The sequence below is a fragment of the Thunnus maccoyii genome, chromosome 19 (assembly GCF_910596095.1).
Source record: "Thunnus maccoyii chromosome 19, fThuMac1.1, whole genome shotgun sequence".
Taxonomy (NCBI): Eukaryota; Metazoa; Chordata; class Actinopteri; order Scombriformes; family Scombridae; genus Thunnus; species Thunnus maccoyii.
In genome coordinates, this window is record NC_056551.1 from 14,191,315 (window position 1) to 14,214,340 (window position 23,026).

General features: G+C 39.6%; 4 protein-coding genes across 4 annotated transcripts; all 4 read right to left on the reverse strand.

The window, feature by feature from the left end:
* Nucleotides 1-1,549: 1,549 nt before the first annotated feature.
* On the reverse strand, nucleotides 1,550-6,212 carry brf2 (BRF2 RNA polymerase III transcription initiation factor subunit). Its single transcript, XM_042395104.1, has 4 exons — nucleotides 5,913-6,212; nucleotides 4,156-4,215; nucleotides 3,713-4,034; nucleotides 1,550-3,155 (listed from the first exon to the last, which is right to left on the reverse strand). Exons 1-4 carry the CDS (start codon nucleotides 6,058-6,060, stop codon nucleotides 2,336-2,338), a joined length of 1,350 nt encoding a protein of 449 aa, XP_042251038.1. The 5' UTR covers nucleotides 6,061-6,212; the 3' UTR covers nucleotides 1,550-2,335.
* Nucleotides 6,213-7,675: 1,463 nt separating this feature from the next.
* LOC121885210 (rab11 family-interacting protein 1-like) lies at nucleotides 7,676-11,334 on the reverse strand. Its single transcript, XM_042394433.1, has 4 exons — nucleotides 11,073-11,334; nucleotides 9,251-10,120; nucleotides 8,751-8,865; nucleotides 7,676-8,551 (listed from the first exon to the last, which is right to left on the reverse strand). Exons 1-4 carry the CDS (start codon nucleotides 11,300-11,302, stop codon nucleotides 8,345-8,347), a joined length of 1,422 nt encoding a protein of 473 aa, XP_042250367.1. The 5' UTR covers nucleotides 11,303-11,334; the 3' UTR covers nucleotides 7,676-8,344.
* A 613-nt stretch (nucleotides 11,335-11,947) lies between these two features.
* On the reverse strand, nucleotides 11,948-12,464 carry LOC121886132 (vicilin-like seed storage protein At2g18540; the record flags this gene model as incomplete). Its single annotated transcript, XM_042396055.1, has 1 exon — nucleotides 11,948-12,464. A coding segment is annotated over exon 1 (498 nt), but the record flags the coding sequence as incomplete, so codon positions are not given.
* Nucleotides 12,465-12,817: 353 nt separating this feature from the next.
* LOC121886133 (rab11 family-interacting protein 1-like) lies at nucleotides 12,818-22,619 on the reverse strand (the record flags this gene model as incomplete). Its single annotated transcript, XM_042396056.1, has 3 exons — nucleotides 22,128-22,619; nucleotides 13,373-13,800; nucleotides 12,818-13,281 (listed from the first exon to the last, which is right to left on the reverse strand). Coding segments are annotated over exons 1-3 (1,239 nt in total), but the record flags the coding sequence as incomplete, so codon positions are not given.
* Nucleotides 22,620-23,026: the final 407 nt, after the last annotated feature.

The window sequence follows — 23,026 nt, forward strand, 5'->3', positions numbered from 1 at the left end:
TTTTTAAAGCCTGTAGGTCATGAATATGCACCTTAATACATAATTGATCAAATTATTTCTGATAGCATTATGTAATGGCTGTACAAAAAAAGGAAACCATTGTATTGGTGTGGCTGGCTCTCTGTTGCTTTTCATGTGTTCTTTGCTCTCTGTAGTTTCTATTGCCTCTTCACATTTGATATGAATAGTGCAATATTGATTTATGTGGAATAAAAGGGAACACATTTAGTAGTCCTAAAATAATGAGGATGTTCTCAAAAACTCATTACAGGCTGTCTGTTTTCATTGTCTTCATTCTATTTTCCATTATTTATTGTGCATTAAAACTATCATGTCTTTTGTTCTGTATGCTCTGTGTGCATATTTGTCTTCATCCTGCAGGCGAACGGGACAAATTTATCTTTGCAACAGTGATAACTCAAGGTCAACAAGTTTGAAGTGCTACTGTCACTAGAATGATTAAACTTCACTTTTTCTACAGTAGATGTAAAACTTACGTGTCATTTTCTGATATGAAGGGACTCAGTTACTTAATGGTTTTGGGTGCATGTAAGGTGTCTTATAATCTTAAAATAACTGTTAGTGAATTGTGTATATGATTTGTAGTGAGACATGTAACAAAAGTATCGTTTGATGTGTAGCCTGTTCTACTCTATGAACACACACAGTGGAAAATTGTGAATAAAAAAACCAAATAACTTCTCTGCTTAAGATCAGTGTGACTGCATGATGGATGTGGAACAAATGAAATTATACTGAACTTGGTCAGAGTGCGGCTGCACCGCTGAATATGCTAATTAAATAACAGGGAAGATGGAAGTGTTTTCTGCATATCAACTAGGCCTGTTAAGGACATTGAAACAAGGTGATAATTTATTGATCTCTTTGATCATTTTAGCACACTTGGTGCTTGCCAAAAATGACATCACTTTCTAAAGCTGAATGAAATTTTTACAGTTATGCAGCCAAATAGACACAATTCTGTGCAGTAAATAGACACCGTTCTGTGTCTATTTACTGCATTTTTTATCTCTGATGAAAAGTATAAGGCAGCAACATGTCAGTTTCTGTATTTCATTTCGGCTCTGGATCCTGTGCCGACTGCATACAATATTCTTTGTGTTCTATGACATTAAATCATGATCTTAGATCATCTTCCAAAAGCAAGCTCAGTCCTTTCTGAAACAAAATAAAATATTAAACTTAATAAAAACCCAGGGGCTGATGTGAATCTAGAACTCCATACTTATATTCAGACAAGCATACTGACATTTTCTGTAACAAATAATGGAGAAGTTACACCACAGGTTGATATATTTCTTAAAGTCCAACTGAAATTAAACTATTTTTTGTCTACTAGAGTATACATATATATGCTCTATAAATCCCTCATCCTGTGTTCTCCTTTAAAAAAAAAAAAAAAAAAAGTCAGAAACCAAAAGGAAGAAATTTTCTATTTTAAAATCTTTGTTATGATGGTGCCCCTAGTGTTGCATTATTTCAAGGAAATATTGTTCCATCATCTGCTTACGTAGCTGGAGCCCTTATTTTCATACAGCAAAGCAAATCTTTAATAAAAAATATACATTTTTATCATAGTTAGAGCAGACAGTCACACTGCGCCTTATGGCATCCTGCTACACAAACAGAAAAGCCACAGACTCCAGGGCCCATTTCACTAAATTTACAACATGCAGGCAGCAACTTGCAACATTAGATCATTTCCTCTCATGCACAATACCAGGACCCTGAAACCAAAGCAGATAGATGGAATTAATCCTAATTAAGTTTATTATTTACACTTATGCTTTTCCTACTGTGACGTGTCCACATGTCGTCAGTGGAAAAGGCCTATTTAAAAAGGAAAGAGTTGCTATAAATGTGAAAACCCATAAAATGTCCCAGACATTCCACATTGTGAACATAGTAAATGATTTAATAGCAGGCACTTTCATGTTAGGGTTAAGCCTAAATGTTCAGTAGGGATTCTCATACTGTGTTTTTTGCTGATTGCACATCATGTAGTGTGACCAGTAATTTTGTAACCATAACACAATTTCATTTCAAGGATTTTGAAGGTTAACTGAGTATAAGCAGCAAAATAGTTAATACATACATTCTGTTACTTAGACATGCTAAAACTTAATTTTAAGAAAGTTGTGTAATCTCTTATGATCTCAATAAGTCTTACAGAGGTGAAAAAAAACTGCATCCTTTTTGTAATGCTCCTAAAATAGAGAGTGCTTTAAGCTTAAAAAAAAGATATGTTTTCCTTACATATCAAATAACCAAGGAAGTAAACACTGGTCTTGATACGTAACCATAATTGACCGCATTATGATTTCTCATTCTCAGACAAGTACAACATCTTCTGTGTCAGAGCAAAGTCTCGGGCTTCCTGAGGAGTGCGAATGTAAGAGTCAATTTCACTGTCAGAGATTTCCTCATAACCAGTTACATCCCTAAGCTCTGGCTGCTCCACTCTCCTTTTCTTAGCATGAATCACACATGGGGGAGCAAACAACACTCTCTTCCCCCAGTTTTGTGCTGGATCTTGGCTCTCCTGAGTGCCTGTGTCACTGTGCGGCCCAGACATTGTGCATGGATTACCATCTCCATCTCCTGGATGCTCAGCCCTTTCAGCATTCGGTTCACATTCTTTCACAGAGGACGTTTTCAGAGACTGATCTACAAGCTCAGAGATTTGGGAGTCCTCACAGCCGGCCTGACACTCTGCCAGCAGAGTAACCTCATGGGTTCTCAGAGCCCTCCGTAGCAGTGCATACCTGTTCATCAGAATGTCCTCCACCTGTCGAACAACATTATCTGGCGTCACCGCTTCCCTGACCCAGGGGATCTCCTTACCCAGCTTACACAGTACCTCCTTTATCTCGGTTATTCTCTTCAAAGCAGACTTGTTCTTATTCACTTTGGCTAACTGACAGAATTTCTCCAGAGAGAATTTGAGACGTTGCTTGTTGGGATTCAAGGACTGCCAAGCTAAAAAGACTGACGCCATCATAATGGGGATGGGCTTACGGCCGGTCACGATCCAGGAATCTGCTGCTAGCTCCACCAGGGCCACGGCACGTTTGGTCAGGTCCTTGGAGTTCTCAGCAAATTCTTCAGGAACGTGAAGCGAGCTAATTTTGTATCTGACAGAGAGAAAAACACTCAGCAAACATAGACATAATCTTCACATCTTTTAGGATAAAGGCTACACAGAGTCTGGATGAATATGTCTAAGAGTGTATCTGTTCTCTTTTCTGCCTGGTAGACATTATTCATGTTAAATTAGTCCAATTAAGACAATTGGGAGAGCTGCTCATGTCTGAGTTTTTCAAAATTTTTAAATGCCAAAGTACAAACAGTGCAGGGAGATGCCAATGTTTTATTTCAGACAGATCTACTTTTATTTTACTTCTACTTTAATTAAACTAAAATCAACTAAATGATCATTCCTGTCCACTAATGAAAATGAGTAAATAATAAAAAGGACAATTTCTTGTAGGCCTAAGTCACAAAAAATCTTCAACAGGCTGTAAGATTAGTTAAATTACCAGTTAGTCATTTTGTTAAAAATCTGATTCATCAGTGTAACTTTTGTTATTGTTTTGTTATTATACAAAAAAATGTCTTGCTGAGAGGCCTGTTAACACTTTATATTGCTGGTAAGCAAACAAAAACATTCAGACCACTGTTCTTTACTTACTCCTGACTGTGGGCCTCCATTACATCTGTGACGTTGACGATTGGAGCCTCGATGTTAAGGATCTTGACCATCTCTTGATAGATGGCACCCACCACCATTGGGTCGGCATCCAGCAGGCAGCTGATGGTTCCCATGGTAATGGGCCAATTGAGCAGTCTGCAGCTTACAAGCACACAGCAACCAGCAAGGATTTCTTTCTTCTGGAGGCTCACTCTGATGAAAGTTTCATGCTGATAGGCCCGGTTATAAAAGGTCTGTGAGAGATCCAAGATTTCATCGTGGACCCTGAGAGTCCGGCATAGGGCTTTCAGATGCTGCAGACCTGTAGAGATAGTGCATGAGCATGTGCATGTGAGAGCAGCGGGATCAGTGGGGATAGAGAGGAGGTAATATGTAATAATATCTCTAACAAGCAAAAGCTCCCCTTTGAGGGAAGATCTCACCTTTTATCAGGTTCATACACGGCTTCTTGGTCACAGCTGTTGTTCGGCTGTAGCTGACGACTGTAAAACGCACAGAGTTAAGGCAAAATGTGATAAGAGGGTTGCTGAGATAGAAACACTGAAACCTTACTGGTTTACATCAACTTGTAGACACCTGCGTGTAATCTGATCAAGATTAGAAACGCTATCTTAATCTTAACCATGTCATTTAAATGTTGCCAAAACCAAAATACAAAGAAGAAACCAATATTGTCCCACAGTGTTTCATTATGTTTTCCACAGTTCCACTTAATTCCAATATTGAACACACATTAGCCAGCTGGAGACTCTGTGCTGTGGCCTGGCGAGTTAATAGGTAGTCAGTTCAGCAATCAGCAGCACAGCAAACATAAAGATTAAAAGTTAAAATGTCTAAATACACTCTGGTTTCTCTGCTTTTTCAATGAACTGCAGGTCATTTCAGCTACATGCTAACTGCTCTCTTATCACAGAAACTATCCTTCACAAAGAATCACTGTTCATTCCAGTGACCTGACACAAGCAGCATGGATTATTCATTAAAGAGCAGGACTCAACTGAAAACATCAATCAGTGGTTTTAGACTTCCCCAGGTTTTGAGAAGATATCTGCCTCCACCCCAATAAAATGGAGGTGAATGGAATTTCAAGTCAATTGAAGTCAATTTTTATTCGTATAGCTCAGTATCATAAATCACAGATTTGCCTTGTACTTATAGCATTGAAAAATAAAACTTTTTTTCTTTAGCATGTTCCCTAGAGGTTAGCACAATTCAAAATACTTTTTACATGACTGACAAGCTCATATAAGCATAACATAAGTAAGACAGTATATATACAAAAAAAGAGACTGATGCACACAAATAGAAACAAGAAAACTGAAATAATACAACCAATAATGACCAAACAACATTTTAAATAAGCTAAAGAGGTAGGTTTTAAGATAAAGTGTACAGAAAGTGTATTCATACTTTCTGCTGCTCTCAGATCATCGGACAGCTAGCCTATAGGCTGTCTCAAAATTCAACATTTCCACAACAGGAAGTAGTTGCAATGAAAAATATTCACAGTGAGGTGACGTCTGTGGCTTATTCATAATAATCACGTCGTTGATATTGTTTAATAGAATATCTCAAAGCACTGTGTAAATAAAATCATAACTGTCTGCGAGGATAAGTGAGAAAACATGTTTTATGATTTGGGTAAACTTGCCCTTTAGTCATTTCATCTGGAACGTTTAACCGGTGTTTCGGTTTAAGGAGTGACCGTGTTAACTGGTGACTTTCAGCCGAGTGCGTGAGCGGTTGTCATAGTGATAGCAGTTGTTGAAAACACGAACAGGACACATAGAAAGCCTTAAAATGCTCTTATATTGAATGCCAAGTACAGTACATATATTCATCTGGTACTTTTTTGTCTGACATTATGTAAATTAAATGGTGTCGCCAACAATTAAAGCGTTCACATTTCCAGACAAGTTAAACAGACGAAAAGCTGGTCAACTTGTGAGACATTGTTGTAATGATACTTTTACTTAAGTAAAGGATCTGAGTACTTCTTCCAACACTGCAGATCACAGAATCTGACGGGTAACCAAATACGATGTAACACCGATGTAACACCGTCACTACGAGCAACCTTTCAGCATCCGGCTGAAAGTCGCCAGTAACACGGTCACTCGTTAAACCGAAACACCGGACAGACGTCGCTTGTTTTGCCACAACGCCAGACTGTTCATACCTGAGCCTCCGACCGGGTCATTGGCCAGCGCTCCTTCAGACACCACCGAGCCGCAGTCCACACACACCAGCTGCGCCTGAGAGTACAAATCATCATCGACGATGTTTGACGAGCCGCAGCCCGGGCACTTCAACCCCGCGCTAGACATCTCCCCGAAATAAATCTGCTGCTGCTGCCCGGGGAGACAACTAAAGACAACAACACAGCAAAACAGGTGTTCAATTAAGTCGGAACACCTGCGATAGAACGGAACCCATCTTGAAACACTGTAAACAGCTGTTGAACGACCAATGAACGTTGTTGTCGCCGCTCCGAAATGTGTCCGTGTAGATACAACATTCGACAGGTTCCGCTTGGTGCTGTAATACATTAATCCATTCTTTCCTTCTTTTTCTTTTTTGTTTCTTTCTTAACATACAAAACACTTACAGTTTTCTTCTTCCACAAAATGCGGTTTAGAGAAGAAAAGTTTAAAAAAACAAAAACAAAACAAACAAACAAACAAAAAAACTGAGCAAGGGGGAGTTACAGTTCATATAAAGATTTTGAACAAAAAACAGGTATTTATAGTTTTACAGTCTTTGGATTAGAGGAAAATTGAATTGAATCAATGTACTGTTTAACCTCCTTTATTTAAACCAAGAAGTTCAGCTTTTTACCTGTAAATTTGCTTTTATGAATATTACATTTGGACATTAAAATTAGAAGATTTGTAATATATTGCTGATATTTCAATTTGGAGTTATATTCTAGTATTCCAAACAGTACATGTTTCCAAAATAATATAAAATGTTCATCAATATGGCTGTTGATAAAGACACACATTATTCCAGTTTAATAGAAAGAGGAGCATCTGTATTTCTGAGGGCACTGAAAATTATACCTTTGGGATTTCTAAATACCCTGGTATACTGTAATACCTTGATTCCGCCCAAGTATACCATTCCCTAGAGAATGTGTACCTCAGTTTTCCTGTTCTCATTGCCCCAAGTGACCCTGCTTCCCCACAAGATTTGCATCCCATTTGTTTTATTTTTAACTATAAGAAATGGGTAAGTCTTGGTGAAATATTCAACTTGATTTCTATTCCAGCAGTCAGGTAAGTTCTCACTTGTTGCTCCGACACTGCTCTCCTCTCCTGCTCCTCTCTCCTGTCCAAGCTGCTCTGCTCCTCTCTCATCACCTGCCCCGTTATGCTCAACTCTGAATTTAAATGAGGAGAATTGACAAATGAAAAGGAAAACCTTAATATTAAGTGAAAGCACCGATGGCATGACATGATGATGAAAAATCTGACAACTGATTGAAATTGTGCCAAGGGAAAAAAAAAAAAAAAAAAACTCGAACTAGTCTGACATTTTTATATCAAGGAAAAAGACAGTCCGCACACTGTAGCTCCCTTTTTCCTTAGGTGCAGTTTAATGGGACATCCACAAGTGATGTTTCGAGCTACATGCTCTTCTTCAGTCTGCTGAAGACAAGCATATTTTATATATATATATATGTATATGTGTGTGTGTGTATATATATATATATGTATATAAATATAAATAATCACATTGTGAGAGAGAGGCCAGAAGAAAATGTGGAATACATATTCTTAGTGAAAACTCAAATTACACTAATCCTTGTATTGTCTAATAAAAGACAGAAAGCCAGACTTTATCAGGAAATTGCAAAATGTGTTTTTATTATATCAAGAAAGAAATAGCAAGAGGAAGTTGAGAGAAACTGTATTTTTTTAACCTTGAAAAAAGGATGAGTTGTTAATTCAATTGCTCATTTATTTTGCATATTGTAATACCATAAAGCAGAGACCTCAGTACAATACAGCAATTCAGTGCGTATATCACATTGATAGTGAAAGCTGAATAAAGTGCCTTTTTGGGGGTTAGTAGAATCATGTAAACTTTTGACATTCAGTACAAGAGCAAGAGACATCTACAGAACTAGTGCATATTTTTAACAGTAAAGTAAGGCTCATGTATACTGGAGATATCACCAGTGGACATGATGCCTACAGCCTATAGGAGACAAACCATATGCATTTTTTGTTTTTTTATTAAATACAGCAATTAAGCTTATTGTGCTCAACATGAAAATAATTATTACAAATACACAAGAGATTGTTTCAAAGTAGCAAAGTAACAAAAATATTACTGAATATTTAGAAAAAAAAATCTTTGTACTCATTAACATCTTTGATTGTGAGCTGACAGAATCCCCCCAGTGCAAGATTTCTTTTATAATACATATTTTAATCTTTATCATTATTTGCCTTTTAAATGTCCAAACTTTGTAAATCTAAATTTTTATTCCAGTTACCTTGTAATCCACAAGTATTATAGTGAGGATTTTACAGTCATGAATAAAGTCAGACTATTGGTTCTGGGCCTGATAAAGCAGAAATAAAGTCTCAGCCTTGAATCCACCTACACCGTTTTCTTCAGAGAGTTCAAGGACATGAGAATACTTGGTTTCTCCTCCATGACACGCACAAGTAAGTTGTCAATGTAGTGCTCCAGCTCTGATATCTTACTGTCCCTCTCCACCAGCTGGTTCTCCTGTTTCAGCACCAGAGAGATGAGCTCTGCCTGAGTCAGCTGGGAGTATGGCCCCTTCACCTTGGTGTCACTGACCTGTGAGAGCACATAAACACACTGAATATGTGGTATATCAAAACACAAAACTCTTAACGGAAGATTCAAATGATGATACCATAGGTATTGAACATGTAAGATGAACAAAACACAGAAATGTCACTTTAGTCCGTTTCTTTTGATGAGCGGGATGGCTGATCTTTAAACCACCGCAAAAGTTACGGATGGAAAAATATACCTTTGTGTTCTCCTGAACGTCACGAAGGATTTCTGGGGATTTGTTATCTTTTTCCACTTGAGCGGCTGAGACAGACTGCTGTTCCATAGGATTAAGGGGTTTTACAGGTTGAAGCCTGCAATGACAAAAATGCAGAAAAAAATTAAGAAATAAATATGTAGGCACTGATTTGATAGAAGTTAAAGGGTATGAAGTATCAGTGTGTACATATGATTTAGTTATTAAGGCTGTTTGTGAGATGTATTATTTTTCTGAGATCAAAAAATAAAGCTAACCTGTTTAACTCATCTTGTGGCATTTATCCAGACAACACAATTAATAATCCAAGCAAACAAGAATGATGAATGATTAAAGATGAATGAGGATGAATCAAAGAAAGACTTTTTATGAAAGAGTAGTAAGATATCGGGAGCTTGTGGTGTGTGATCTATAATATATGAAGCGATGGATGAGTTACAAAACTATTCTTGCCTGTCTGTTGAGGAACTGAACTGTCTCACCTGCGTGGAGTTGCAACAGGCCCTTCCTTCTTCCCACCTGTCTCCTCTCCAGCACGCAGCACTGTCACAGGCTCTTGTAGCGGACTCTCCTGGACAGGCACAGGGTGTATGGCTTTTGGCTCTGGATCACATTCTTGTGTTGCACTGTTATCAGGTGCAGTCACATGCGTATCATCTGTAACACAGACTCCGTCAGTGTTTTGTTTGTTTAAAGTGCTTGATGTGGTGGCTGTCTTTGCAGGAGGCAGGGGTGCACGGGCTATCTTTGACGATTTGATTTTTGTTTGCGAGACGTCATCTTTATCATGAGTTTGTGACACAGCTGGAGGCCAGAGTATTGAGCCAGTGTTACTAGAGGCTGTTATATCATCTTGGGCTGTGAGCTCATTTTCATCTACATCGTCGTCAAATGGATTTAAACCGTAAACAACAGGGACTTGTTTTGCCTCCGAGACACGTCCATGAGATGTTTTCTGTTCAGGGAACGGCTCCTCTTCCGCAGAGCGAGGTCTAGACGGCGCAGGTCGTTTAGTGTGTTTGGCTGCTGTTGTTGTTGTTTCTTTGGTGGTGCTACTTTGCGTCAAGCTCTGGTTGTTCTTTGTATCTTTGGAAGACCTACTCAGAAGAGCATTCAGCTGCAGCAAGCGCTGTGGGAGAACACTAGCAGTTTTGACATCTTTTTCTTTACTTGGCCTGTTAATTTGTGCCAGATGTTGTGTAGATGCGTCTAGCTCACTCTGACTGCGTCTCTCAGCTTGATTTCTTCCTGGAGGCTGAGGAGCTTGTCGCTTCTCCCGTTGAGTCCTAATAACGGCCTTTTCATCCGCGGAAATGGCTGTGCTTCCCGCTGATGGCTCAGGAGATTGACATCTGGAAATGAGAAACAGAGTATATGACATTAAAGCCTGCTTAAGTGTTTCATCAAAAAGGAGTCTCTCAGGGGAAGCCAGAATACTCTAAATGATGAAAGAAAAGAAGAGGAGCTTCACTGGCCTTGAATCGTTCTCTAAAACAAGTATAGACGGTGAAACTAGATTAAAAGACATTAAAATCTTGTGTAACATCCTGTGTTGCAAAATTAGAGAACAAACGGGGAGAACACAGTAGCACAAAAGAGAAAAAGCTTTTAATATGCCAGACAAGTCTTCTCCTGAGATCTCTCTGAAATTACCATCTACCTCCACTGTCATTTTCTCTCCCTGTTAATATGACACCTGATATAATGAGGCGAGACTACGCAACGAGCTGCCAATCTCAGTTGACAAAAGAAACGTGACCTTTCCAACACACACATGCATGCGTGTTGCACACTCGTGCAAAGTAACATACACGCACAAGCTCGGAGCTCTGCAATTTTCATGACTGTGTCGGCTTCAGGTTGCATTTAAATGAGAAGTTCCTGTTGCTGAAGCGTCACCGACTGTAAAATAGAAGATGAAATAACAATCGATTGTTCAGATAACGCTTTTTGTACATGTAAATGGCCATGACTTCTTATCATCGTTTTAATCTTGCATTCAAATTTAGTATCACTACCTCCTTTTCTGTTCCTGATCCTGTTCTCTCAAGCATTATAAAGCATTAACTAACATTCATCTAGTTAAACCCTGCTACACTGTTCAAACCACATGAATCCACATTGTTTTATACTTATTTCTGATTTGAGTGCACGCACACGCACACACACAGCAAGGTGTAGACGAGTGTGGCCTTCAAATCCATCAATGAGGTTGAGGTGTAGAGAATGTGCTACTTTTTCTGAAAATTTTAGATTATTTATTCAGTTTTGAGATGAAATTTTCCATGTAGTGTGAAGACTGACCTTTGCTGGACACTCGACGCTGCAGCAGCTGAGTCTGGACTCTCAAAGGGATTATTTGAAAAGTTTTCTTCAAATGGATTAGTAGATGTAACTTCTTCAGGACTTTTGCTCTGTCCATCTTTTGTTTGATTTTCTTTCTTCTCCTGTTCTTCTGCGTCTCCTGTTAACCCCCTTTTCTCCAGCTCCTGAGCCTCCTTTTCCTTCCTCTCTTTTCCCGCTTTTTCCTGCATCCTAATCCTCTCCTCTTCCTCTCTTTTAGTTTTCTCCTCTTCCTCAATCCTCCTCTTTCCTTCTTCCTCTAGTCTCCTCTCCTCTGCTAATCTCTCCATTTCTTCCTTTTCCTTCCTCGCCCTCTCCTCTTCCTCTTGTCTCCTCTGCCTCTCTTCCTCCTCCATCCTAATCCTCTCCTGCTCTTCCCTTCTAAGTCTGTCCTCTTCCTCAATCCTTTTCCTTTCTTCCTCATCTAGTTTCCTCTTTTCCTCTGCCAATCTCTCTAACTCTTCCTTTTCCTTCCTAGCCATCTCCTCTTTCCTAATCTTTTCCTCTTCCTCAATTCTCCTCTGTTCTTCTTGCCTCCTGACCATCTCTGCTTTCCTCTCCTCTTCCTCCCTTCTAATGTTCTCTTCTTCAATTCTCTTCCTCTCTTCTTCCTCTAGTTTCCTATTTTCCTCTTCTAATCTCTCATATTCTTCCTTTTCCTTCCTTGCCTTCTCCTCTTCCTCTTTTCTCTTCTCCTCCTCTTTCCTAATCCTTTCTTCTTCCTCTAGTCTTCTCTTCTCCTCATGCTCTTTTTGTCTTCTCACCCTCTCCTCTTCCTCTTGTCTCCTTTTTTCTTCCTGAGCCCTTTCCTCCTCCCTCCTGATCCTCTCCTCTTCCTCCAGTCTGGCTTTCTCCTCTTCAATCCTTCTTTCTTCTTCCTCTTGTCTCCTCTTTTCCTCTGCTAATCTTTCACGCTCTTCCTCTTGTCTTTTCACCCTCTCCTCCTCCTCCTCGTTTTCTTTCCTCCTCCTCTCTTCCTGAGCCCTTTCCTCCTCCATCCTAATCCGTTCCTCTTCTTCCTTTCTAGATTTCTCTTCCTCAATCCTTTTTCTGTCTTCTTCTTCCTCTTGTCTCCTCTTTTCCTCTGCTAATCTTTCACGCTCTTCCTCTTGTCTTTTCACCCTCTCCTCCTCCTCTTTTTCTTTCCTCCTCCTCTCTTCCTGAGCCCTTTCCTCCTCCATCCTAATCCTGTCCTCTTCTTCCTTTCTAGCTTTCTCTTCTTCGATCCTTTTTCTTTCTTCTTCTTCCTCCCGTCTCTTTTCCTCTGCTAATCTTTCACGCTCTTCCTCTTGTCTTTTCACCCTCTCCTCCTCCTCTTTTTCTTTCCTCCTCATCTCCTCCTGAGCCCTTTCCTCCTCCATCCTAATCCTGTCCTCTTCTTCCTTTCTGGCTTTCTCTTCTTCAATCCTTTTTCTTTCTTCTTCTTCCTCCCGTCTCCTCTTTTCCTCTGCTAATCTTTCACGCTCTTCCTCTTGTCTTCTCAACCTCTCCTCCTCCTTTTCTTTCCTCCTCCTCTCTTCCAGAGCCCTTTCCTCCTCCATCCTAATCCGTTCTTCTTCCTCCCTTCGAAGTTTTTCTTCTTCTTCAACCCGCCTCCTTTCTTGCTCCTCAAGTCTCCTCTTTTCCTCTGCTAATCTCTCACGTTCTTCTTCCTCTCTCCTAACCCTCTCCTCTTCCTCAGCTCTCTCCTCCTCCCTCCTAATTCTTTCCTCTTCCTCCCTTCTACGTTTCTCTTCAATCTGCTTTCTTTCTTCTTCCTCTATTCTCCTCTTCTCCTCAGCCAACCTCTCCAGCTCTCGTCTCCTAACCATCTCCTCTGTCTTTTCTTTCATCCTCATTTCTTCCATATCCTCTCTCTTATTTTCTCCTTCAGCTTCCTCCTCTTCCTCCTCCGTCCAGGGTGAATACTGCCTCACAGCTCTGAGTGAATCAACAGACGGGGGAGAGCTTTCAGGGACATCTTCCATGGATCCGTGGCCTGAACTGGCCAGACTGAAGTTTGAGCCGATGCGAGCGGTCCGAGGCTGTGGCTCTTCACAGTATACGTGACTGCCATTGATGCACAAGTTACTTTGCTCCGCTGAGCCGTGTTTCTGTTGACCAGCTGTGGAATCTTTGCTGTCTGAGCTGCCGGAGCGTTTATGTATCATGAACTTGAACTTCTTTTTACCTAGAGAAAGTTAACACACATTTAATGACAGAGAGGATGAGAATGAAAGGAATGATGGTGATTGAGTAAAATAAGAAGTGTTGCTCCTGACCTTCAGAGGAGTCCACATTCAGACCAGAGGACTGGCTGCCGCTCAGCGAGGAGTTCTTTGCAGGCAGAACAGACATGGACTGCGACATGTTCTTCTGCAGGTTAGACTTTGGAGAAAACAAAGACTTCATCTTAAGTTTCTTCTTCTTCTCGTCCTTTCCTGCAGCTACCTCGCCATCCCCGTCTCCCTCCCCCTCGCTGTCTGTCAGAACCTGGGTAAAGGACGGCACTATGGTAGACACAGTATCCGATTCCTTTTTCTTGCCACGAACTTTGTCCTTGAACTTGCCCAGGCGTGATCGGGATTTGCCGGCAGCAGAGAGGTCAAACATGCTGGCGGTCATGTTGTTTCTCATGAACTGGATGTCCACAAGCACCTCTCCTCTGTCTTTGTCCGCCTTGCCCGTCTTGTCCAGCAGCTTAAACCATCTGTTAAAGAGACGCAGGTTATTAGAGTGACGTTTTAACAGAAGCATGTTAACAGATACATCATCCCTAAATGTGCTATTACACTACACTTATATAAACACCCTTCAAGTCTTCCGACCATTCAAAGCACTACGAGCCACATTCGCACACACATACGCTGATGGCCGGGGCTGCCATGCAAGGTGCCAATCAACCTGCTCATCAATACGATCTAATCACACACATTCACACTCCGATTGCACAGCCATCACGAGCAATTTGGGGTTCAGTATCTTGCCAAAGGACATTCGACATGTGGACTGGAGGAGCTGGGAATTGAACCGCAGATCTTCCGATTAGTGGATGACCCGCTCTACCTCCTGAGGCACAGCTGCCCCAGTGTAATTTAAATTTTAAGATATGAACTGCATGAACAAGCAACAACTTCTTATTCAGTATCTAGGTCTATGGCTTAGTTGAAATCAATATCACAATTTTAATAAGAATATTATCAGATGTGCATATATCACAGTATGGCAAGTGTGAGCAAAATCATAATTTAAGTGAATTTCAATGCAATGAACTGTGGTTCAGTGTTATGCATTATGTCAGACAAAACTTTGTTTGAATTTAGTTGTTCTTAGAATTATACTTCACTTTTAATTATTCATTTGGACAACATTTTGTAAAGAAGAATGAGTTAATAGTTACCCAATCCTACCAAGGGCCTGTGTTCATTCATGAAAATTAAGATGGTGTCAGCTGTTTCTAACCCTTCACACATCTGCAACAGCAAGAGTTGTATTATCAGAGCTTCATTTCCTCAAAACTATTATTCAACATAATGTAATCTACTGAATGGATTTAAGGACTTCAAAACAAATCTAAACAAAACAAAGATTTGTACAGAGATTCATGTAAAGCATGTTGATGTTTAGTCCTAGTCAGTTTCTTAATGGAAACTATGATCAATCCTGCAGCAAACGGAAAGTGACTCAGTAGCAACTCCAATGTTTTTGGAAAGTCTGATGATCTAAGCACAACCAGCAAACTGACCATGAAGGAAAGTTCTTTAAAAAAAAAAAAAAAAAGAAAAAAAAGAAAAGAAACAACATTCTGTCTGTGGCAACCTCTAACATGGAGAATTTATGAATGCTTGTACTGTGTATACTTATAATTTATGTGTCATTATTTAGTTGGCTGTACTCTTGCCATCCTACATTTTATGGATGACCCTTTTTTTTTTTCTTAGATTGATCTCTCAAATGATCAAATCCTAATAAAAAGTCATCTAACCCCACAGCCTGGGTCGACCCCCTAAAGCAGGGAGTTGTTATCTAACAAGACTGGTCTCTGCTCCTCACAAAACTTAAACCAGTCAGGTTCACGAGGAACAATCTGCTATTAACCTCATTATCACTCTTTAAACATACTGTCTGCCAAAGAAAAAGAATCAATGCCAACTAACGTTGTAGCAGGGTCACATATCCTTGGCTTTGGGTAGACAAAACAATACCAAGATAAGCACTGGTTACAACTAAAAACTAACAACTTGCAGAATAACTTTAATTCTCAGGATAAAATGTTAAAAAGTCAGAAAACAGACACAGTAAGACTTCCACTGTGACCACGCTGTGCCAACTTTGAACTGCTTCTGCACCTTTGTCATGATCCAACACTAACAGAAGGGTCTCAGAGTAAGCAGAACAATTTAATAGAACCATGAAAAACGAACAGTCAGCATAAAAAATGCTTATCAAGCAGAAATCTGAGGTCAGCTCACCACTGAACAAACAACTCCAACTGAAATCTGGATTCCTGGGGAAATGAGGAAGGGGCTGTGCGTGCGTGCGTGCATGTATGTGTGTGCGTGTGTGTGCGTGTGTGTCCGCATTTCTGTCTGTTCTGTCTCTCTCTGTTCTTCAATGTGAAACAAGAAAGTAACCTACAAAATGAACAGATTGGGCTCATAAATACAGCTTTAAAAAGCTTTACACAACATGTTTTGTGTGTCTGTGTCATAAACAGTATTTTCCCCTCAGTTTACAAAACACCTCGCCCTGAGATGCCACTGATATATAAAAATAGACCCAGCTGAATATAGTGCCTTCCTCCCAGTGGTACTGAATCAGTCATGTTGTTGAAATTCATCCTCCTCTCTTAGGAATCCCTTCAGATGTGTAGCACAAACAAATTAAGGAGGGAAACGCCTTTTCCTGCATTTTGCAGAATGGTTGAGACTGCTGTCACACCTCCCTGCCTCCTTCCTCTGATGAGTAATGGGATGTGATTTGCAAATTTCAGGCCCTGACGTTATTCATATTCCACTGTGACACTTAATGATCTGTCTGATGACTGTCCTTGAACAAAACATCGATAGCTAGATAATGCATTTATTTATTGCGCAAGTGTAGACAGTGTTATGCAGCTGTTATGTTCTTACTCTCATGCAGAGTGTCATATTTATACGTGGCGCACAGTTATGAAAAAGAATATTTCATCCAATCCCTCTGTGGTGTTGTGATGCATCCTTTTGAATAGTTTCATTGTCAAAATAGGACAGTTATACCATTCTTTCTCTCCTCTCAATATAATAATAAAAATGATATTTCAGATATTTGATGGTATACAGCATGTTGTAGCATAAAAGAGCTGGGCAATAAGTCAGTGTTGTGTGTATTTCACATGTGATTTTGCACATATTTGCCAGATCATGGTATCAATAACAGAAAATGTCCTTATCAATATAAATTAATTCACCCATGCCACCCAGCCCTGTAGTGTAGCTCTTGTATTAGTAGAGTAGTGTATAGTAACAGCATTAATATTGCATTAGTATAGCATAGTTTTAGTATATGTAGTGGTGTTAGTACAGTATAGTAAAAGCATGAGTATAGTGTTGGTATGGTATAGTAAAGTAATAACATTAGTATAGTATTGGCTAGTAATAGTATTAGTAAAGAATTAGCATTGTATAAATGTCAGAATGCATTAATATAGTGTGGTAGAGCATTAGTATAGCACAGTATTAGTATATAATATAGCATAGCATTAGGATAGTATAAGAATAACTGGCTTGTGGCCACTTAAAAAGAAGCAATGTCTAAATACATGTATACATATGTATATTTTTACCTGAAGAGGTCAAATAATCTGTTAATTTAAGAGAAAAAAAGCAAAGATTTGAGGAAAATCTTTTTTTCCCCCTGCTTTCCTCTTTTTAGTAATTATCTGGCAACCGCTCAATTTAGCATTAGTTTTTGTAATGTAATATGGGAATTAGTATCACATTAGTATTAGAGTTAGTATAGTAATGTATTTTATAGTATGGTATTGGCAATAGTATAGCATAACTATATAGTATAGTATAGTATGGTATAGTATAGGATATGATACTTCACTGATGCCTATAAAAGCTACAAAAAAAACACATCCCACATTAACAAGTAAAAAAGAGAAGTTGCCATTTCAGTTTTAACAGAAGGGAAGTTGCATAAGTCTTTGGGCGTCAACTGGTTGGTAGTAAGTAATGTGCAGGAGGAGGAATTAAAAAGCAGCTTTCACTTAATGCCTGGATGATGGTGATGATGATGATGATGATGAAGATAATGATGATGATGATGCCCTTAAACTCAGTAATCTCACACCCATGTTCAGAGTAGGAAGTGTGCTGCTCTGCTATACAGACAGAACCAGACAGGATAGTGCATGACTCAACAGTTTATAAATGTATTCTACTTTCTGCACACACACATCCTTCCCTGTGAAGCCTAAACTACTGATAAGACAATGCCCTGAGTGGCTGAAGCCCTTCTTATCGCAGAACACAGCTGCGTGAGTGGGCGAAGAGCTGACTGAGTAAAACAACTCAACAGTGATAATGTCCAAGGACCAAAACTGTCCAGGGCTTTATCCTATCAGTCCATATTCATGAGTCATAGAAGCCAAGATGAAAGCCTGTGCACAGGAAACAGAGTGAAACTGAGAAGAAATTTCTTTTCTCATGGGTGTCACAGAACACTGGTTGCACCCTGTGTTATATTTAAACCCAAAATCAGTCACAATATATGCTAGAGCACACACTATGTTGAGAAAAGAGGACAACTTCCAGCGACGCTGTCTCAAATTCTCAAACCACGATATGCTGGTCAGATGTAACTGAGACTTGCCTAACTACAGGTTCCTTAATATCTTTACACCATAATGCTTCTATAGGTGATGAGATCTGTTATGAAAGTGTTTTTTACAATTAGAGTCTGTTTTTTTTCCCCACTATCAGGGTTTCACAGCAGACGGAGATCAGGAGATTTTGGTGAGAGAAGGAAATGTCATTTGGCTCATTATTTGCCTCGCTGATGTGGACTCTATAACACCCCTGTAGCCAATAGAGTTCTTCAAGAAAAAGATATGACACCTGCAAATAGGAAAAGCACAGGTGTAAATAATACAATTAATGACATCTGAAATCTATTTATCTGCTTCGATTTCAGGTGCACGCTGGCTCACTGTAACTCTGTCATGTCTTACTACGAACCTTGAATATAACTGAGCCATCGTTAATGTGATTAGTAACACCCGAGCTGTGTCGCCAGTTCTATGACAAGTCAACACGTCTGCTGTGAAAAAGGCATAAAAGTAGTACACATTAAATCGCACTTTTTTTTTACATGACTGCCCGATAATGTTTTTGCTGCTTAAATTTCTTGTTTTTAACTGACAAAACTACACCTACAATCAAATTATCAAAGTTTACCCAAACAGCCACAGTCTTGATATTAATTACTGCATTTCAATTAGTAATTTAAAACAACTGTTAAGCCAACATGGACAAAAAAGTCCATAAAATACAAAATTTAAATGTTTACACCTACAATTATATGACAACTAGGAAAACTTTGTATGTTGAGGAAGATCATGTGATACGATTGAAAGCTCAGCTACTAATGGGACCTGCTATGAGACGGTTGCTTATAGAGATGTAATGTTAAATATGCAAATAAAAAACTTTCTACATGGTCTTTTCCCTTTCAAGTTAAAGGTGCAGTGTGTAGAATTTAGTGGCATCTAGCAGAACAGACTTGGCATAAATGGAATATAATATTCATAAGTATGTTTTAATTAGTGTATAATCACCTGAAAATAAGAATCGTGTTTTCATTATCTTAGAATGAGCCCTTTATATCTACATAGGGAGTGCGTCCTTTTCCACAGAGCCCTCCATGTTGCACCGCCATGTTTCTACAGTAGCCCAGAACAGACAAACCAAACACTGGCTCTAGAGAGGGCCTTTCACGTTTTTCTGCGCGAGTTTAGTGGCCACCATAGGTTCTCCTACATGTTTGGAAGTGGATGCCACTAAATCCTACACACTGGTCCTTTAATGCTCAATGATCTTCAGTCTATCTTCTAAATACTTATCTAGCACGTCAAACAGAAGTACTAATTCAGATGTCTTAAAATGTATTTATCAAAATAACTACCATAATCCAGGACTGAGAGAAAAAAAAAATAATTATAGTGCCTTACTTTGCAAGTAACACATGTTCAAAAAGAGCAAAACACTTTAAACAGTAGAGCTCTTGTACTGGCAGCTTGTGGAACATGTAACACTGTTGGTCTGTGCAGCCACAGTGGTCTTGCTCAGAAAAACTGACCTTGCTTGACTATCGCTGTTGCCATCACTGTTTTTCATTGATAAAACAGTCAGGAATGTGAGGCTACAGCCGGATTTAAACCTCAGAGGCAAGGTGCATTCATCAAGCTCACAGAGAGCTACAGACAGGTCAACATTAAACAAACACAGCATTTACTCGACGCCAGCTAAAGCATGTTTGCTTACAAAAAAAAAAAAAAAAAAAAGTATTTTCAGTGTAGGAAATCCTAATAAAGCTCTAAACTTGTATTAACATGCAAATCTCTGCAGCCATGCAGAGGGAAACACACTGCATCTGATTTTTGAATGACAAACTAGCAGAAAGGGCAGATGTGATCAGAGGTGCGCACACAACAAAACCTTAAATCATGCATGATCCAACATGCAACATGAATCCAGGTGAATTTTAGCTTATCATACTGGAACATCCGGTTTTTTCAGTTCACAAGAACGATTTGGACATTGTATTTTTTGTGACGCACATACACACACAAAAAAAACTTTTAGGCGGGTTGACTACTTGCTCTGTTTTATAAAACGTTTGCCATAATATATATAAAAATAATATATTATATATATAAAATATAAAAACAGGCAGCAAATATTGTTTACATGAGCAGTACTGAACGACAACATCAAATCTAGTACTAATATGGATTACATTTCATTGTATGCAACTACTAACAGAGCACCAACAGACCCAAACAACCCTTGAGAAGGTGGGAGTGAGTGTGCGTGTGTGTGTGTGTGTGTTTATGTAGACAAACAGGCTGGTATGCAGTCTGCTTTTGTATAATACCGGTCACACGGCGGGGGACTAAGATGCTCAGAAACAGCTTAGCACAGCAGAACATTTTCCATTCTTACTAAGACACACAAGTCTAACTGTGACGGGGCTGAGGAGTCTTGCATTTCAAATTTTATCAAGTATAACTTGAATTTGACAAAGTGCATATTTTCTGTTTAAAGGAGAAAGTATAATAACTATTACTGAGTCTATACAGTAGTACCAGTAAGGCCTGTAAAACCTGATCACTCCCATTAATACCACAAACTAAAGATAGATCAAGAGAGATGGGCGTGAAGTTTTTGCAAAGTAAAGACAATGATCACCTCGGTTATTTACGTCACGTACTTTTCTCAGTGTATGGGATGTCATGAGAATTTTAAGTGAAATCAATGCTTGATGTTTGGTCTCAGCATCAAAAAGGAGACTGCTTTTTTGGGCATGGTGAAGGGAAGTCTGGGTCTTCTTTTGTCTCTTGTTGACAAGTTCAGTCAATGAAAGAGTGAATCCTTTGACTAATTTCATTCGCCTGAGTAAGTAATACTGGTTGAAGGCTGCAGCAGAGAGAGCAAATCCCTTAAGCTGCACTGGAGCGAGTGGGCAACTTTCATAACTCAAACCCACCAGGGCGGGCCTGTGTATTGATGCATGGCCGTGTGTGTGTGTGTGTGTGTCTCTGTGTGTGTTTGTGGTGGAAAAAAGGTGTAAATATCACTGGGGGAAATTGATTATGAAATTCCAGTTTAAGGCAAACATATTCATATGGAAATCTTGATCAACAGCTTCCACAGATGCTGCATAATTTTTGTATTAGAACAACAACAGAAACGGTTTGTAATTATTAGGGATTCAGTGGTTAATGTTTTATCCTGCAAGACCACAAAGCTGCAGTATGACTGACAGAACCAGCAACCAGAAGTTGTTCCTCCTGTGGCGCAGATGGAAATCAAAGCTCCCTAGTCTTCAGAGGACTGAGGAAACTCTCTTGTATGTTTTTGTTATGTACTGTTTGATGTGAGGAAGCTGAGAAAAAAAAGACTACTTATCTCTACAGTAGAGCCAATACTGTATCGATTCCTTTAAATATTTCTTTTGCCTTTCATATTTCTTTGTCATGAAGACTTACATGTCCTCTGGGAGCTCAGGGGGTCAACTGCAGAGCAAGACTCAGGGAAAATGCTTGCCAACATGGGGAGCTTCTCTGATTATTATTATTTTTATTTATTCTTTTAGCTGTTTAAACTAGGGCTGCAACTAACGGTTATTTTGTTTATCCCTTAATCTGCTGATTATTTTCTCAATTAATCAATTAATTGTTTCATCTACAAGATGTCAGATAGTGAAAATGCCTGTTATACTTTTCCCAGAGTCAGAGGTGACATATCCATAGGTCCTGTTTTGTCTGATCAACAAGGCTGGATTCAGATTCACTGCTTGTCAGTTGCTTTTGTTAATTTGACTAATTGCACACTTGTTAAGGAACTTGAATCACTTAAGTAAGCCCTGCAGTGTTAACTAATTTCTTGGCCTTATAGAGAGGCATTACATGGTACATAAATCTAAATAAAGTGGTGCTTAACTAATTAAATGACCACAATAAGGCCCCAACACAAACTGTTACCTAGGAGCCACCAAATTACTCCAAAACCCCAAAGATCTTCTGTTACCATCAAAGAAAAGCATTAATAGTAAATTTGAGAAGCTGAAACCAGCTAATTTTGGGGGCATTTTTGCCTTGAAAATGATTACAAGATTATCAAAATAATTGCCAGTTAATTTTCTGTAGATCAACTGATAGTTTGATCGTTGCAGCTCTAGTTTCAACACGTGAGTCACCTCCCTGATATTCCCTTTGAAGAAGAATTGTTTAGTTAAGAATCTATCCATTTAACATTTAACAGCACTTACTCGGTCTTGTTTCGGGTTTTGTCCTCGCTGAGCGGCAGCAGGTTGATGACAGCCTGTCCCAGCAGCTTGTCTGGACCCACCAGGGCCCGGTGCAGGACGTTGACGCGCAGCGTGCTTCGCTCCCCTCCGCCGCCCTGATGCAACGGCGGCAGGTCGAAGGCGGCCTCCTCCTTCCACACCGGAGCCACGCTCTTCTCCACCACCGAGGTCTGGTACTTTTCCTTACCCACTTGCATGACCGCGTACGCATCGTTAGTGCCGCTTTTCCCCTTTATCCTGAGGCCTCTGGCTTGGAGTACCGTTACCTGGACGCTTGAGGGACACCACTGCTGCTCCGCCAAGGACATGCTGACACTTGTTGCTGGATTAACTCCGTAAAGAAATGATATAAAAACACACAACGGCGGCGTCTACCATCGGCTCACCGTGACACTGAACCGGACAGAAGCGAGAAAAAGTTTCCCCGTGTGTTTCAGCTGGACTTGAGGAAACAGCTGATTGGGCGTGGTTACACAGAGAGGAGGCCGGGGTTAAGAAGACAAGGCACTGCCCCAGATTAACAGGTTACATGACGACGAATTTGATACGCTGTCTGGCTCATTCACAACACCGACAATCAGTTTCTGCAGTCAACCACACCTGATCCTTGTTAACCCTAAAGTATATCAGCATCATCTAACACCAGCTGTTTATTGGTTGATTTTGAGCATCTTTTTATTCAAATTTGAAAAAAACAGACATGATAATGCAAATGTTCGTATCCTTCCCTGTGTTGGTTTATAGTTACAATTCCACCCACCCGTACCTCAACATCTATCTGATCAAGGTCTTTAAAAAATAAATACAAACAGCTTCATTCAGTATAAATGGAGTGTCACTTGCAGAGAGGACAAGGATAT